Here is a 17,531-nt window from a genome sequence, read left to right as displayed (position 1 = left end):
GAAGGTAGTCAAACGGACATAATTATACACATTGGTGAAAATGATGTAGGTAGGAAGAGCAGGGGGGTCATACGAGAGAAATTCAGGGAGATGGGTGCTAGGCTAAAAAGTAAGGCCTCCAGGGTAGCAATCTCTGGACTGCTCCCGGTGTCTAGTGCAAGTGAGGCTCGGAACAGGGAGATTCTACAGTTGAACGCGTGGCTAAAGGACTGGTGCAAGAGGGAGGGTTTTAAATTCATAGATAACTGGGAAATCTTCAAGTCAGGATGGCAACTGTACAGAAAGGATGGGTTACACCTTAACTGGAAGGGAGTAAATATCCTGGCTGGGAGTTTTGCTAGAGTGTTTCGGCAGGATTTAAACTGGTGTGGCAGGGGGGTGGGGCACAAAACAGTAGGTCAGTAAGTACTGAGACTGGGGTTGAGCTGGGGGCCAGGGCAAGGCCAGCTAAGAAGAGGAGCACTCTGGAGGAGGATGACCTGAGTGGAGGGCAGGAAAATTCACCTGGAAATTTCACAAAAATCCCCAAAAACTCAAGAGGGGAGAAAAAAATTCAAGAAAAGTTGCCCCGTGTGTGCAGCTCGTCCAATCAAAGAACCTCCCTCCCACGGTATTGTTCCAGCTTCTCCAATCACAGGCCCCCTTCCTTCCCGCTTTTTTTCTGATCTTGTCCTTTGACCTTGTGGATTGTCCCATTTAATGGGGCAGCACCGCAGCCTGGACCCTACCCTGTCCTCTTGGCGGTTTGTGGGGACAAGTCGCCAGCTGGCACCAGGAGCTGGATGGCAGTCAGGTTGGTGGGCAGCATTGCTTGGCACTGCACAGGGACTGTGGATACAGCCATCGAGGAACTGCAGGAGTTGCTCCCTATCGGGGAGGAGCCATGGTCCCTGCACTCTCTCTCTCTCTGTCCTGCACTGGTTCCCATGCTGGCTGGGGCTCACTCTGCCCCCAGGCTCTGCAAGGATCTGTCTATAACAGTGTCCAGGCACGGCTCCAACTGTGCCAGCTTGGGGCTGGCTGGTAAAGGAGGGCTGCAGCCCAGACTGTGTGTCCCCCCCCTCCACTGGGAGGAGGTAGATTGTCACATTGTGGTTCTGGTTTATTCAATTCTATTCAGTAACTTGGCACTTTGAACTGCTATTTCTAACAAAAATAAACCAGAGTTGAGAGGCAAGGATGTCATTTATCTCACACAGTGAACACTCAGCCAAATTTCCAATCAGGCTCAGAGTTTAAATTCTGAATTAGATTACAGCATTGAATCTCTCAGTGCTGCTGTTAACACCTTTCCTCGCCATGGTCACCACCATTTACATTGCCTTTGTCTTTTTGTTGATGACATCTTTGTCAATCCTCCCCTCACCCTCGGTGTAAATCTCATCCTTTTTTCCTTGTCCTCAGCTCTGACAAAGGGTCGTCCAGACTCGAAACGTTGGCTCTATTCTCTCTCCACTGATGCTGTCAGACCCGCTGAGATTTTCCAGCATTTTCTGTCCAGCAGCAGGGCAACAAGTCTATCAGGCATGCAGATGATTGGTGGGCCAGGAATGACTCCAACCAGCAGTTTTCCCCAATTCCCATTGACTCCGGTTTTGCTGGGGCTCCTTGAAGCCACACTCGGTTAAATGTGGCCTCGATGTCAAAGGCAATCACTCTCACCTCACCTCTCAAATCCAGATCCTTTTACCCATCGGTGGACCAAGGCTGTAATGAGGCCGGTAGCTGAGTGATTTTGGTGGAACGGAACCCAAACTGAGCATCAGTCTGTTGCTGCATTGTTTGGTAGCACTTCCAATGACACCCTCCAACACTCTGCTGATGATCAAGAGTGGACACTAATTGACCGCTTTAGATTTAGAATTCTACAGAAGGGCGGCACGGTAGCACAGTGGTTAGCACTGCTACTTCACAGCTCCAGGGACCTGGGTTCAATTCCCGGCTCGGGTCACTGTCTGTGTGGAGTTTGCACATTCTCCCCGTGTCTACGTGGGTTTCCTCCGGGTGCTCCGGTTTCCTCCCACAGTCCAAAGATGTGCGGGCTAGGTTGATTGGCCATTCTAAATTGCCCCTTAGTGTCCCGGGATGCATGGGATTAGTGGGTAAATATGTAGGGATATGGGGATAGGGCCTGGGTGGGATTGTGGTCGGTGCAGACTCGATGGGCCAAATGGCCTCTTTCTGCACTGTAGGGTTTCTATGAAGGAAGCCATTCAGCCCATTGGGTCTGCACCAAAAACAATCCCACCAATCCCTATCGCCGTAACCTCACGTATTTACCCAGCTAGTCCCCCCCAACACGAAGAGGCAGTTTAGCATGGCCAATCCACCTAACCTGCACATCTTTGGAGTGTGGGAGAAAAACGGAGCACCCGGAGGAAACCCACGTAGATATGGGGAGAATGTGCAGACTCCACACAGTCATTTACTGGACAGGACATACCCGGATCAGCGGAGAATGGGAGGGTGAGGAGGAGAGGATTTAAAGGAGCTGTGTTTGGTTTTGATTTGAGGGGAAAGTGGTGAGGTGAAAAGGTTTAAAGGGGTGAAACCCAGGCGTGAGACAGGATTGGAAGCTTGTGCTCGCGTCACCCCTACTCCCAAATTACTAACCCGGTCACGGGAAACAGATCCAAAGCAGTTGGGAAGAGGGAACCAGGGAGAAATAGATAAACACAAGCAGAATTTGGCCGAAGGCCCAATTGACACACACAGGCCCATCATCTCTTTGACAGACTGAAACCACCCCCCTCTTTCCCCAGAACTCGGTCAATTTCTCTCCTCTGCAGTTGCCACTCCATTCACTTTGGATGTTGGATGTATTTCAGCTGAAATCTCAGCTTCTCCCTCCCGTCTCTGCATTAACTGATATTCCGCAACCCTGGCACCATTTCAGTAAATCTCCGCCCCCACCCCATCCCAGCTCCGGGCATCCTTCCTAAAGTGTGGGCTCCCAGAAGAGAGAACCACCCGTGATCTGGGGCCAACCCAGTGGATTCAGGAAGTACAGAAGCAGAAACAGGGCAGGGTACACAATATATTTTATTACACTCAGCGCAGAGTAACAAATTCAAACTGAAAGGTTTTCAAACACAGGTTGCCTCGATCCTCATGAAGGTCTGGGAGTCAGTGCCCCGAATCAGCTTGTGTGTGAATCAGATCCGGACTAAACCTGAATGAAGCTCCTGCACTGCAACCTCCGAGGGTCTATCCGAAAATCCCAGAGGATCCTGCCCCAGCAAACCAAACTGCGGCGGCTGAAATTTGAAACTCATTGGAAAGTGAACAGAATATCAGACAGCAAGTCGGGAGCATTTCAATCTGAACTGGCATTCCGACAATACTTGGAACACAACAAATATTCAGCTGTTACTGATCTAGAGTTAATATAAGCTAACCTGTCAAATAACACAGGGGGTAATTCAGCTCCAGAATCGCACATGGTCCCAGGAACATTTGCTTTCATCCTGTAAACTGTTAAAGGATTAACATTGACGGAGAATGTTTACAATTCTCAGTGAAGTTCAATCTAACAAAAGGGATAAAGTTTCATTTATACAAAAATAGATTTCTGTAGACATTTTCTTTTTTTTTATTTTCCCGAAGTGTTCGTAGTGTCAACTCGGACCAATCACCATCACCTCTCAAAACAAACTCAGCACAGCACCGCGACGGCTGTACCCGTTACCTCCACTCACTGGGCAAGACGGGCAGAGGGCGAGAGGACGAGGGCGGGGGCAGAGGGCAAGGGCAGGGGGAGAGGGTGAGGGCAGGGGCAGAGGGTGAGGGCAGGGGCAGAGGGCGGGGGAGAGGGCAGGGGAAGAGGGTGAGGGCGAGGGCAAAGGGTGGGGGCAGGAGCAGAGGGCGAGGGCAGGGCCAGAGGGCGAGGGCAGGGGCAGAAGGCGAGGGCAGGGGCAGAGGGTGAGGGCAGGGGCAGAGGGTGAGGGCAGGGGCAGAGGGTGAGGGCAGGGGCAGAGGGTGAGGGCAGGGGCAGAGGGTGAGGGCAGGGGCAGAGGGTGAGGGCAGGGGCAGAGGGTGAGGGCAGGGGCAGAGGGTGAGGGCAGGGGCAGAGGGTGAGGGCAGGGGCAGAGGGTGAGGGCAGGGGCAGAGGGTGAGGGCAGGAACAGAGGGCGAGGGCAGGGGAAGAGGGCGAGGGCAGAGGGTGGGGGCAGGAGCAGAGGGCGAGGGCAGGGCCAGAGGGCAGAGGGTGGGGGCAGGAGCAGAGGGCGAGGGCAGGGCCAGAGGGCGAGGGCAGAGGGTGGGGGCAGGAGCAGAGGGCAGGGGGATGGGGCAGAGGGCGAGGGCAAACGAGGATGAGGCGGGGCAGAGGACGAGGTAGAGAGACAACAAGAGGGTAAAACAGACACACACAGGAATACAGTAACAGGACATCGTTGGATAGTGACAGCACAGGACAAAGCAGGGCAAGGTCCATACCGGTGAGGAGAAGTCTAGACTTATGGAGGAGGTCAGGCAGGGTGAGGAGAAGTCTAGACAGACGGGGGAGGTCAGGCAGGGTGAGGAGAAGTCTAGACAGACGGGGGAGGTCAGGCAGGGTGAGGAGAAGTCTAGACAGACGGGGGAGGTCAGGCAGGGTGAGGAGAAGTCTAGACAGACGGGGGAGGTCAGGCAGGGAGCAGACAGGCAGGTGGAGGGAGGAAAGGATGGCTGCCCCGTTATATTTGTACGGTCAGTGCACACCTTCCTTGCCTTTCTTGCTCGGAGTGTGTTTAGAGGGGGCTCGGTGAGTGTCTCCAGTTATTGGATAACTTTCTGTGTTTGCAACAGTCTGAAAATGTAATTTTTAATTTTCCTTTTCGTACAAAATTACTGCACATAAAATATTCAAATTTCAGGTTATAAATCAGATGTAAAACACAGAGGACAAAGTATAGCTGAGGGAAGAGCCTGTGTAAAAACCTAAACATCCCAGCTCACTGAGGAAATGGGCAAAGGAGTGGGAGGGGGGAAACAGGTCTACAGGGAGGGGGGCGAGGGGGTGAGTGTGGGTGGAGGGGGGGGTTGGCGCACAGGGAGGGGGGAGAGGGGGTGAGTGTGGGTGAAGAGAGAGAGGGAGGGGGGTTGGCGCACAGGGAGGGGGAGAGGGGGTGAGTGTGGGTGGAGGGGGGGAGGGGGGTTGGCGCACAGGGAGGGGGAGAGGGGGTGAGTGTGGGTGGAGGGGGGGAGGGGGGTTGGCGCACAGGGAGGGGGAGAGGGGGTGAGTGTGGGTGGAGGGGGGGAGGGGGGTTGGCGCACAGGGAGGGGGAGAGGGGGTGAGTGTGGGTGGAGGGGGGGGCGGTTGGCGCACAGGGAGGGGGGAGAGGGGGTGAGTGTGGGTGAAGAAAGGGGGGGCGGTTGGCGCACAGGGAGGGGGGAGAGGGGGTGAGTGTGGGTGAAGAGAGGGGGGGGCGGTTGGCGCACAGGGAGGGGGGAGAGGGGGTGAGTGTGGGTGAAGAGAGGGGGGGCGGTTGGCGCACAGGGAGGGGGAGAGGGGGTGAGTGTGGGTGAAGAGGGGGGGGCGGTTGGCGCACAGGGAGGGGGTGAGTGTGGGTGAAGAGAGGGGGGGCGGTTGGCACACAGGGAGGGGGAGAGGGGGTGAGTGTGGGTGAAGAGGGGGGGGCGGTTGGCGCACAGGGAGGGGGAACGGGATGGACGATGATGCACAGGGAGATTGAGAATTAAACTGGATTACCTCAGTCTTTTGAGGACAGCCACTGGATTGTTCCGGGGGAATGGGGGAGAATCTCCAATAACACCCCCTCTCCCCCCCCCCCCCCAATTTGGAAAGTCCCAGGTGCAGGAGTTAGATGGGGATTGGAAAATTCAGGGGGACAGTTGCAGCTTTTAAAGGGCCGTAGTTTCCCCAGGAAGGGAGAAGTGATTGTGCTGACAGGGGCGAGGGTTCACTGATTTAAACAGTACCCGTGGGGGCACCACATCGACCCATGGTGCCGAGTGCTGACACTCAGTAAAGTCAGCTGATCTTCGCTGGGACTGCCGCACAAAGTGCCAGCTGATAGGAGGGAGAAAGGGAGAGGGAGGGAGGGAGAGAGAGGGGAGGGAGGGAGGGGCAGGGAGGGAGAGAGAGAGAGGGAGGGAGGGAGGGAGGGAGAGAGAGAGGGAGGGAGGGAGAGAGGCAGGAAGGGAGGGAGAGGGGAGGGAGAGAGGGGCGGGGAGGGAGAGAGAGAGGGAGGGAGGGAGAGAGGCAGGAAGGGAGGGAGAGAGGGGCGGGGAGGGAGAGGGAGGGAGGGAGAGAGAGGGGAGGGAGGGAGGGGCGGGGAGGGAGAGAGAGAGCGAGGGAGGGAGGGAGAGAGGCAGGAAGGGAGGGAGAGGGGAGGGAGGGAGAGAGGAGAGGGGTGGGAGTGAGGGGAGGGGTGGGAGTGAGGGGAGGGGAGGGGTGGGAGTGAGGGGTGGGGTGGGAGAGAGGGGTGGGGGGTGGGAGTGAGGGGAGGGGAGGGGTGGGAGTGAGGGGGCGGGGAGGGATGGGAGTGAGGGGCGGGGAGGGGTGGGAGAGAGGGGAGGTGGGAGGGAGATAGGGAGGGAAAAAGAGACGAGAAGGAGGAAAGGAAGGGCGTGACTGAGGCAGGTCCCACATTGGGCTGTATCCTGAGTAGCAGAGAGCTGAGTGTACACCTCACACGTCTTGTAGAGGCCGGTTAACAATGGCATTATCCTGGGCCACGAACCCCAGAGCTACCAGCAGGTGCTGCTGAAACACCGCGTGCCATCAGTGCCATGTTCCACATTGCTTCACAGGCCAGGCTGCTGTGACCACAGGCAGACCCCGAGCTTCTCGACTGTCCGAGTGCCCCTTCACTACACAACGAACCGTACAATCTGTGCAGCTCCCAGCGCAGAGCCTGGGTGCTGGGGAGAGGGGAGGAGGTGAGGGGGAGTTAGTGTGCTCAATGGGACGGGGAATGGGTTAGTGTGTTTTGGGGAGATTGACAGCGATCATTTTTCAAACCAAGCTCTTTTTCGCTTCACCTCAGCATCTGGACATGACTTCACTAATCAGAGATTATTAATCAAAGCTTTAATTAGCAGCAGAGATTCCTCAGTCGAGCCTTGTTCTCACTCGGTATTTGACAGAGTGGCAGGGGCTGCAGGAACAGCCCAATTCCAGCATTCCCGTGGGAGAGGGGTCACGAAAGCAGACACAGGTGCTCCATTAGGTGATGGCAGTGATGATTTAGCCAGTTTGAAGGTGAGTTGTGGAAAGAATTGCATTCAGCTGCTCCTCTAACCAAGATTTCAATAAAATAAAACCTCTTATTGCTCTGAAAAATATAAAGGATGAACAAATACTGGATGTATTGCATTAGACATCGAGTTGGCAGACTAGGTGTGAGAACACGAGTCACTGCCACAAGTTAGAAACACATAAACATGCTGTGATTATTAAGCAGGTCTCTCTCCAGACACCTCGGTGAAACAGCAGAGAACCAATCAGTGCCCAGCTTGAGTGAGTCCAGACGGCCAAACGGTATAATGGAGTCAGCAACAAGAATCATGCCTTGCTTCACAGCACTGACCGAGCGAGGGTCAGAGCAGGACTGGAGGTCACCCAGAGTCCTCTGCATAGTCCAGATCTCCAGCACTGACAGATGCACCTGGACAGACCAACCCGTCACCACTAACCCAGAACAAACCGAGCAGAGATTTGAGGAGATGGGAAGCAGTACGAGTACTGTCAAGGTGAGGTGGGAGTGTGAATGCACACTCAATGAAAAGATACCCCAGCTTATCGCAAGGTGTGACATTCCCCAACCCAGAAACTCTTGCAAAGTCTATAAACAGCAGAGAAAATGATTCCTTTGTTGGCTGATTATCCAGGTGTCAATAATCGTGGGGGATTTGGGAAGAAGCTGTATTGCAGAAGGGAGGCTGAGGATCTTGAGGTGAGCTCCTGCAAAAGGATGGAGTCTGTCCCTGGGCAGTGATCGTCTCCACGGCCGTTTTAGGATATTTGATGAGGAGCTTCCAGCATCTCCATGAGGAAAGTGTCAATGGGTGTGTCTCCAATCAGCTTGAAGAAGAAGAGGTGTTCAAGACATTTCAATCCAATCGATCGCAGGGCTGGCAAGCGTAAGAGGAGCTTTGCAAACCTGCAGAGTAACAGAGGAGGAGGTCACAGTGAGGACAACCGTGTGAGAAACAACACCACATCAAACTGAACACAACACACATCACTGACAGCTCATTGCAGACACACGGTTAACAGCAACCGCCATCTCCCCCAGCATTTATATCAGAGACTCAACTACACAAACCAGAAAGACACCACATATCAACCCCAGTCTGTGTTGGCTGACTCCCTTACTCAAAGACAGGGATTACAGTAGGTGCCTGAGCACAGAGATCAGAGTGAAGTTTAATTCCTGGAGATACCAGCTCCAGTTCCTGATCGCAACCCAGCAAAATCAGTGCAAATGACACCAGAAGAGACAATCAGACATATTGACAACGGCCTTCAATGCAGAAGCAGTCCTGAATGATCACAACATAAGTGGTCAGTTCAGCAAAGCACTGGAGCAGTCTCTGTATGTGGGACCCCGTACCCCAGTGAGAGTCAGTGTGTGTGGGACCCGTACCCCAGTGAGAGTCAGTGTGTGTGGAACCCGTACCCCAGTGAGAGTCAGTGTGTGTGGGACCCGTACCCCAGTGAGAGTCAGTGTGTGTGGAACCCGTACCCCAGTGAGAGTCAGTGTGTGTGGAACCCGTACCCCAGTGAGAGTCAGTGTGTGTGGAACCCGTACCCCAGTGAGAGTCAGTGTGTGTGTGGGACCCGTACCCCAGTGAGAGTCAGTATGTGTGGAACCCGTACCCCAGTGAGAGTCAGTGTATGTGGAACCCGTACCCCACTGAGAGTCAGTGTGTGTGGAACCCGTACCCCAGTGAGAGTCAGTGTGTGTGGAACCCGTACCCCAGTGAGAGTCAGTGTGTGTGTGGGACCCGTACCCCAGTGAGAGTCAGTGTGTGTGGAACCCGTACCCCAGTGAGAGTCAGTGTGTGTGTGGGACCCGTACCCCAGTGAGAGTCAGTGTGTGTGGAACCCGTACCCCAGTGAGAGTCAGTGTGTGTGGGACCCGTACCCCAGTGAGAGTCAGTGTATGTGGAACCCATACCCCAGTGAGAGTCAGTGTGTGTGGAACCCGTACCCCAGTGAGAGTCAGTGTATGTGGAACCCGTACCCTAGTGAGAGTCAGTGTGTGTGTGGGACCCGTACCCCAGTGAGAGTCAGTATGTGTGGAACCCGTACCCCAGTGAGAGTCAGTGTGTGTGGAACCCGTACCCCAGTGAGAGTCAGTGTGTGTGAGACCCGTACCCCAGTGAGAGTCAGTGTGTGTGGGACCCGTACCCCAGTGAGAGTCAGTGTGTGTGGGACCCGTACCCCAGTGAGAGTCAGTGTATGTGGAACCCTTACCCCAGTGAGAGTCAGTGTGTGTGTGGGACCCGTACCCCAGTGAGAGTCAGTATGTGTGGAACCCGTACCCCAGTGAGAGTCAGTGTGTGTGGGACCTGTACCCCAGTGAGAGTCAGTGTGTGTGGAACCCATACCCCAGTGAGAGTCAGTGTGTGTGGGACCTGTACCCCAGTGAGAGTCAGTGTGTGTGGAACCCATACCCCAGTGAGAGTCAGTGTGTGTGGAACCCATACCCCAGTGAGAGTCAGTGTGTGTGGGACCCGTACCCCAGTGAGGGTCAGTGTGTGTGGGACCCGTACCCCAGTGAGAGTCAGTGTGTGTGGGACCCGTACCCCAGTGAGGGTCAGTGTGTGTGGGACCCGTACCCCAGTGAGAGTCAGTGTGTGTGGGACCCGTACCCCAGTGAGAGTCAGTGTGTGTGGGACCCGTACCCCAGTGAAGGTCAGTGTGTGTGGGACCCGTACCCCAGTGAGAGTCAGTATGTGACAGACAGGCACTGACCTGCCAGGCTGCTCTGGGTATTTCTGTTTGCAGTATCCTTCCAGCGAAGCGTACACTTTCTCACGGAGAGCCTCCACCTCCCCGGGATTAGACAGACCTTTGGCATCTACAAGGAACACAGAATTGCACAATTTATACATATCACTGAGTAAATATTATCAGTTATCATGATATTGAATGATTCTCCACAGTCTCAGATAGACTGAGATAAAGGTGAAGGAATGTGCTCAAATTGTGGACAATTTTTTCAATGTTTCCCAAGACAGATTGCTGGATCTGTGTGAAAAGTGCAAGTTTCACCTGGGAAATGAATGAATAAATGATTTCAAAATACAGGGACCGGGAAATAGTGACCACAACTTTTTTACGTTCAAAGCAAGAATAAAAAAAATGAAAAGAATCAAATTTCAGGCTTCAGTATTGCAAAAAGGCAAATTTGTATCTCTCCCCTCTCACCTTAAACCTGTGCCCTCTAGTTTTAGACTCCCCTACCTTTGGGAAAAGATATTGACTATCTAGCTGATCTATGCACCTCATTATTTTATAGACCGCTATAAGATCACCCCTCAGCCTCCTACGCTCCAGAGAAAAAAGTCCCAGTCTATCCAGCCTCTCCTTATAACTCAAACCATCAAGTCCCGGTAGCATCCTAGTAAATCTTTTCTGCACTCTTTCTAGTTTAATAATATCCTTTCTATAATACGGTGACCAGAACTGCACACAGTATTCCAAGTGTGGCCTGACCAATGTCTTGTACAACTTCAACAAGAAGTCCCAACTCCTGTATTCAATGTTCTGACCAATGAAACCAAGCATGCCGAATGCCTTCTTCACCACTCTGTCCACCTGTGACTCCACGTTCAAGGTGCTATGAACATGTACCCCGAGATCTCTTTGTTCTGGAACTCTCCCCAACGCCCTACCATTAACTGAGTAAGTCCTGCCCTGGTTCAACCTACCAAAATGCATCACCTCGCATTTATCTAAATTAAACTCCATCTGCCATTCGTCAGCCCACTGGCCCAATTGATCAAGATACCGTTGCAATCTGAGATAACCTTCTTTACTGTCCACTATGTCACCAATCTTTGATGTTCAACTGAGAGTTAAAGGAAAGGTGTTGGAGAGGAGGCAGATTCTCAGTTAGAATTCCATCATGTTCACATTGCACTGATTACTGTTTTGAATAAACCGTGTCACTTTATGTGTAATTCTGGAACAAATTGAAAAGCTCCCCTGTGCAGTGTGTAATGTGCTATTTGTTTGATGTCTATGATGTGATACTTTTTAAAAAGAAATTGTAAAATCATTGTAAGGAAACCTTCACCATGGCAAAGCTTTCTTTCATCCAGGACATCAGAAATGTGATGAAAGCCAGACTTACCCTGCTGGAGAGCGGGGTGTGCCGGGCCTGTCATGTTCTGAGTCATAGAATACAGAAACAGGCCCTTCGGCCCACCATCAACTACCAATCTATACTAATCCCGTTTACCAGCACTTGCTCCATAGCCTGCTGTGCCTTGGTGATTTAAGTGCTCATCCAGATGCTTCTTAAACATTGTGAGAGTCCGTGCCCCCAGCACCCTCTCAGGCAGCGCGTTCCATATTCCCACCAGCACTGGGTGAAAACATTTTTCCTCAGATCCTCTCTAAACCACTTACCCCTCATCTTAACCCTGTGCCCTCTGGTCTTAGAGCCACCTCTGCCATGGGGAAAAGATTCTTACAATCTATCCTATCTATATCTCTTATATTTATGTACAGATCCCCCTCAGCCTCTTCTGTTCCAGGGAAAACAAACCCAGCTTTTTCCAGTCTCTCCTCATAGCTGAAACTTTCCACCCTGGTGAATCTCCTCTGCTCCCTCTTCAGTGTAATCACATCCTTCCGATAGTCTTCAGTTCATCGTATACTGATTGCTGTAGAATGATTTGCCAGGGATCTATTTGTGCATTAAATGCGGGTGCTAAGATATGTGTGGGGTACAGCATTGTGTCCATTTGAGGATATACCACTCACACAGCTAACACACCAGGCCCACAGTTCAGGAATGTATCAGTCCTTGAAGTCCAGAGTGGGCTGCGAATGTTCCACTCAGCATTTGAGTTGTTCAGCCCAAGGATGGACCCAGCACACTTACACAAAATATCCTGGTTACGTGATCCAGAAGTAGGGCACGAACAGGAGGAGTCCCCACCAGGAGACAGGGAGAGATCGCAGGGGGAGGAGGAGCAGGCAGGGGGAGGAGGGGCAGGCAGGGGGAGGAGGGGCAGGCAGGGGGAGGAGGGGCAGGCAGGGGGAGGAGGGGCAGGCAGGGGGAGGAGGGGCAGGCAGGGGGAGGAGGGGCAGGCAGGGGGAGGAGGGGCAGGCAGGGGGAGGAGGGGCAGGCAGGGGGAGGAGGGGCAGGCAGGGGGAGGAGGGGCAGGCAGGGGGAGGAGGGGCAGGCAGGGGGAGAAGGGGCAGGCAGGGGGAGAAGGGACAGGCAGGGGAGAAGGGGCAGGCAGGGAGAGGAGGGGCAGGCAGAGAGAGGAGGGGCAGGCAGGGGAGAAGGGGTAGGCAGGGGGAGGAGGGGCGGCAGGGGAGAATGGGCAGGCAGGGGGAGGAGGGGCACGCAGGGGGAGGAGGGGCAGGCAGGGGGAGGAGGGGCAGGCAGGGGGAGAAGGGGCAGGCAGGGGGAGAAGGGGCAGGCAGGGAGAGGAGGGGCAGGCAGAGAGAGGAGGGGCAGGCAGAGAGAGGAGGGGCAGGCAGGGGAGAAGGGGTAGGCAGGGGGAGGAGGGGCGGCAGGGGAGAAGGGGCAGGCAGGGGGAGGAGGGGCACGCAGGGGGAGGAGGGGCAGGCAGGGGGAGGAGGGGCAGGCAGGGGGAGAAGGGGCAAGCAGGGGGAGAAGGGGCAGGCAGGGGGAGAAGGGGAAGGCAGGGGGAGAAGGGGCAGGCAGGGGGAGAAGGGGCAGGCAGGGGGAGAAGGGGCAGGCAGGGGGAGAAGGGGCAGGCAGGGGGAGAAGGGGCAGGCAGGGGGAGAAGGGGCAGGCAGGGGGAGAAGGGGCAGGCAGGGGGAGGAGGGGCAGGAAGAGGTCCCAGTTAAGCGAAAAGCAGAGGAAGAGGCTCTAAGCAGAAATAGGTTTGCAGTTGGCAGATTTGAAGTGGTGAGGGCTCAGGAGAATCTCCGCTAGTTGAAGGCAGCAGCAGAGGGTTAGAGACCATGTGCCGTGAGTCACTGGAGCAAAGATAACCCTTTAGAACAGTCGTGTTCTGCTCAATGTGGCCAAAGAGCTGAAGCTGGTTTGAGAGTTAGTGGTTGAGTGCATATGCAGGAGACCAGGGGAAGAGAAGTCTCAGAGACCTGACTGAACCCTGTGAGCTGGGCCGTTGTTGATGCTGTCGGATTTGGAACAACTTTTGCAGAAAATACCAAGGTTACGTCTTCGAAAGTGAAGACTGGGATCCCGCAGGAGAGAGACAGAGATTCAACAAGAATCATTGACTCACATCTGGGTGAATTGCTGAGAAATCCACGGAATCTGTCTTGGTCGCATCTGCCGGTTACGGTGCAGTGTGTGGGTTTTGACCACAATTTGCCAGTTACTGTATTTCATATTAACCCTAAATGTGAGATTATTCGATAGATATTCGAAATAGTTTTATCTCTCTGACCATGTACGGTAAAGTTTATTTCGGCTTGTTGGAATCCTGTGGCAGTATTCTCTTAGCAAATAACTTAAATCTAAAACTTTATCTACTTTAACTGAAACATTATTGCTCCCGAACTGGATCTTACCAGAAACATGAGGGTCTGGACTAGAATCATAGCAAGAATTATACACAATATCGAATCAGCTGCGGTTGGTGATAGGGTGCAGCTCAGACACCCCATTCGAGATAACATGTAAATTCTCTAAGACAGGCAGAGCATTAGAAGCTATGAAATGGAGTAATGATGTCCCACTGTACCTGGGTTAAAGAGAACGATAGCTCGCAAACAGCCCAGCTCCGTCTTGTCCATTTGCATGTCACGCATTTTAGAAACGAGTTCTGTCAGAACTCTGGGAAAGATTTCAGAATAAAACAGAGATTATTTCAATAACGACCTGTCTAATTATCCAATAACCCAGCTCCCAGATACAAAACAATGTTCACAACTTTCGGATAAAACTGAAATCTGCACAGCTCCTGATCCCACTCACTCCCAAAACTCAGACTGCCCAATCCCAAACCACTTCCCAAACCACAACTGTACCCTCGCTCACCCCCACTCACACGCCCCACACCCTACAGACACACCCCATCCCACACACACACACCCCACACCCTGCAGACACACACCCCCACCCCACACACACACACCCCCACCCCGCACACACACACACACCCCCACCCCGCACACACACACACACCCCCACCCCGCACACACACACCCCCACCCCACACACACACACCCCCACCCCGCACACACACACACACCCCCACCCCGCACACACACACACACCCCCACCCCGCACACACACACCCCCACCCCGCACACACACACCCCCACCCCGCACACACACACACACCCCCACCCCGCACACACACACACACCCCCACCCCGCACACACACACCCCCACCCCGCACACACACACACACCCCCACCCCGCACACACACACACACCCCCACCCCGCACACACACACCCCCACCCCGCACACACACACCCCCACCCCGCACACACACACCCCCACCCCGCACACACACACCCCCACCCCGCACACACACACACCCACCCCGCACACACACACCCCCACCCCACACACACACACCCACCCCGCACACACACACACACACCCCCACCCCGCATACACACACCCACCCTGCACACACACACCCCCACCCCGCACGCACACACACACCCCCACCCCGCACACACACACACACCCCCACCCCGCACACACACACCCCCACCCCGCACACACACACCCCCACCCCGCACACACACACACCCACCCCGCACACACACACACCCACCCCGCACACACACACCCCCACCCCGCACACACACACACCCACCCCGCACACACACACCCCCACCCCACACACACACACCCACCCCGCACACACACACACACACACCCCCACCCCGCACACACCCCCCCACCCCGCAGACACTCTGCAGCCTGCCCCAATCCGCTTGCTGTTGCAATGGGCAACATGAGGTACCCTCCAGCTGTACCCACCTTGTGGGTGTCAGTGATTCTCAGTAACTGTGCGATTCCCCCTCCTCCACCCTTCCCAGAGTCAGGGATGAAAGGATCTCACCTGTCGAAGATAGCCCCAACTCCCGCACTGTGCGCGCTGCTCCTGTGTACATGGAGACCTGTTGCTAGCAGAATACCGTCTTTCACAGTGATGGAACGGTGGGAGAATGAAGCAATCAGAAGCTCATTCCACCCTGAGCACACAATACAAATACACGAGAAGTGAGACAAGTTCCACACTGAAAACCCACTGCTCACAGTTCTCACAATTCTCACCCTCCAAACTCCAGCCCTGCCTGTTCCACACAGTATAAACCCTCCTATCGCCACCCATACCTCAAATACTACCACAATTTCTGTGTTTGCCTGGCTGACCAACCCTCTCTCAGCTTCAGACACTAAAACCGCAGCCCCTCTCCTGCAGACGAGGCGAGTGTGAATCCTTGTTTATGAGGCAGAGAGTTCCAGCACTCCATCATGACGCCTGTGTGCTGTGTTTAATTAATTCAGTCATGATTCAGTAAAACCGAGTATATCAGGGAAGCACGGAGCAACACACGTGGGAAAGAATGTCTTCCCAAAACCTCTCCAACTGTCTCTCCCGTCAGCAGGCTTTTGGTCACCTCCCCAACACTGCCTTACACGGCTCAGTGAAAAATGTTGTCCAGTAACAACACTTTGCATTCATATAACATCTTCAATGTTGTAACAAATCACACGGTAGCACAGTGGTTAGCGCTGCTGCCTCACAGCGCCAGGGACCCGGGTTCGATTCCCGGCTCGGGTCACTGTCTGTGTGGAGTTTGCACGTTCTCCCCGTGTCTGCGTGGGTTTCCTCCGGGTGCTCCGGTTTCCTCCCACAGTCCAAAGCTGTGTCAGGGGGATTAGCAGGGTAAACAGTTGGGGTTAAGGGGGTGGGGCCTGGGGGGATTGTCATCAGTGCAGACTCGATGGGCCAAATGGCCTCTTTCTGCACTGTAGGGATTCTTTTTTTTATTAATTCGTGGGACATGGGTGTCACAGGCTGGTCAGCATTTATTGCCCATCCCTAGTTGCCCTTGGAGGGCAGTTGAGAGTCAACCATATTGCTGTGGCTCTGGAGTCACATGTAGGCCAGACCGGGTAAGGACGGCAGATTTCCTTCCCTAAAGGACATTAGTGACCCAGATGGGTTTTTCCGACAATCGACAATGGGTTTCATGTCATCAGTAGATTCTTAATTCCAGATATTTTAAAATTGAATTCAAAATCCACCATCTGCCGTGGCAGGATTTGACAGCCAATGGGGTTACAGGGTGAGGGTATGACAGCCAATGGGGTTACAGGGTGAGGGTATGACAGCCAATGGGGTTACAGGGTGAGGGTATGACAGCCAATGGGGTTACAGGATGGATCTGGAAAAACTGATGCTTCTTACCTGCCCGCAAGAGGATAACCTGGTCGTCCAATGGGAGCTCGGAGAAGTGTGGGATCCGTTTGGCCCACTCGACCAGCGTGAAGAGTTGCTTGTCAGCTGCCTGGCAGATGTTGGTAACTGGGTCATTTGGCTGGCAGGAAAAGAGATTACAATCAGACATAGTACTGTCTCAGCAATTCCTCTTTCCACCTACACAAACACAACAGCCCAAGAAACAACCTTCAGCTCTGTGCTGCCTCTCAGATTTCACAGAGGAACATTGCAAAAAGAGGCCGTTCAGCCCCTTCAGTCTGTTCCACCATTCAGTTAGGAGATGGCTGATCATGATCTTAACTCCATTTGCCCAAAATCCTTTATCCCTTCGCCCAACAAGAAGCTAACTCATTCTCATTGGCTATAATTCACCCCCAGGATTAGAGGGAGAGAGTTCCAGATTTCCACTCTCCTTTGTGTGAAGATAGCTTCCTGACATCCACACCAACCACCTGGCTCCAATTTCATGGTTGCTTGTTCTAGATGTTCCATTGGAGATTTTCCTTTCTCATTTTGAACACCGTCACTAACTCATGCCCCACTTTCCAATTCGAGCTCACTAATTGCGATAATGTAGGAAAAGCAGCAGCCAACTTGTACACAGCAAGGTCCCACACATAGAAATGTGAAATTAGCCAGATGATCTGGTTCAGTGATTGAGAGAGACCTTGGCCAGCATAGCACGAAGAACCCCTCCAACAATTCTTCCAATCACGGAAGGATATTTCAGATCTCATCTGAGAGACAGCAGCTGCCTCTGTCAGAGGGTCAGTGCTGAGGGAGTACCTCTCTGTCAGAGGGTCAGTACTGAGTGAGTGCAGCACTGTCAGAGGGTCAGTGCTGAGGGAGTGCCGCACTGTCAGAGGGTCAGTACTGAGGGAGTGCCGCACTGTCAGAGGGTCAGTACTGAGGGAGTGCCGCACTGT

General features: G+C 53.8%; 1 protein-coding gene across 6 annotated transcripts in view; it reads right to left on the bottom strand.

The window, feature by feature from the left end:
- Positions 1-6,409: 6,409 nt before the first annotated feature.
- The window catches only part of LOC144502320 (retinoic acid receptor RXR-alpha-A-like), a 423,978-nt gene continuing 412,856 nt past the window's right edge, over positions 6,410-17,531 (bottom strand). For all 6 annotated transcript variants that reach the window (XM_078226140.1, XM_078226138.1, XM_078226139.1 and 3 more), the window contains exons 6-10: positions 16,573-16,702; positions 15,217-15,349; positions 13,876-13,967; positions 9,929-10,034; positions 6,410-8,108 (exon numbers count right to left, since the gene is read on the bottom strand). In XM_078226140.1, the coding sequence (XP_078082266.1) occupies positions 7,961-8,108; positions 9,929-10,034; positions 13,876-13,967; positions 15,217-15,349; positions 16,573-16,702 (609 nt within the window). In that variant the 3' untranslated portion in view covers positions 6,410-7,960. The remainder of the gene's footprint in view (positions 8,109-9,928; positions 10,035-13,875; positions 13,968-15,216; positions 15,350-16,572; positions 16,703-17,531) is intronic.

The sequence above is a fragment of the Mustelus asterias genome, chromosome 13 (assembly GCF_964213995.1).
Source record: "Mustelus asterias chromosome 13, sMusAst1.hap1.1, whole genome shotgun sequence".
NCBI classification, from domain to species: domain Eukaryota; kingdom Metazoa; phylum Chordata; class Chondrichthyes; order Carcharhiniformes; family Triakidae; genus Mustelus; species Mustelus asterias.
The sequence above is the reverse complement of the archived record's forward strand: the minus strand, read 5'-3'. Positions and strand labels throughout refer to the sequence as shown.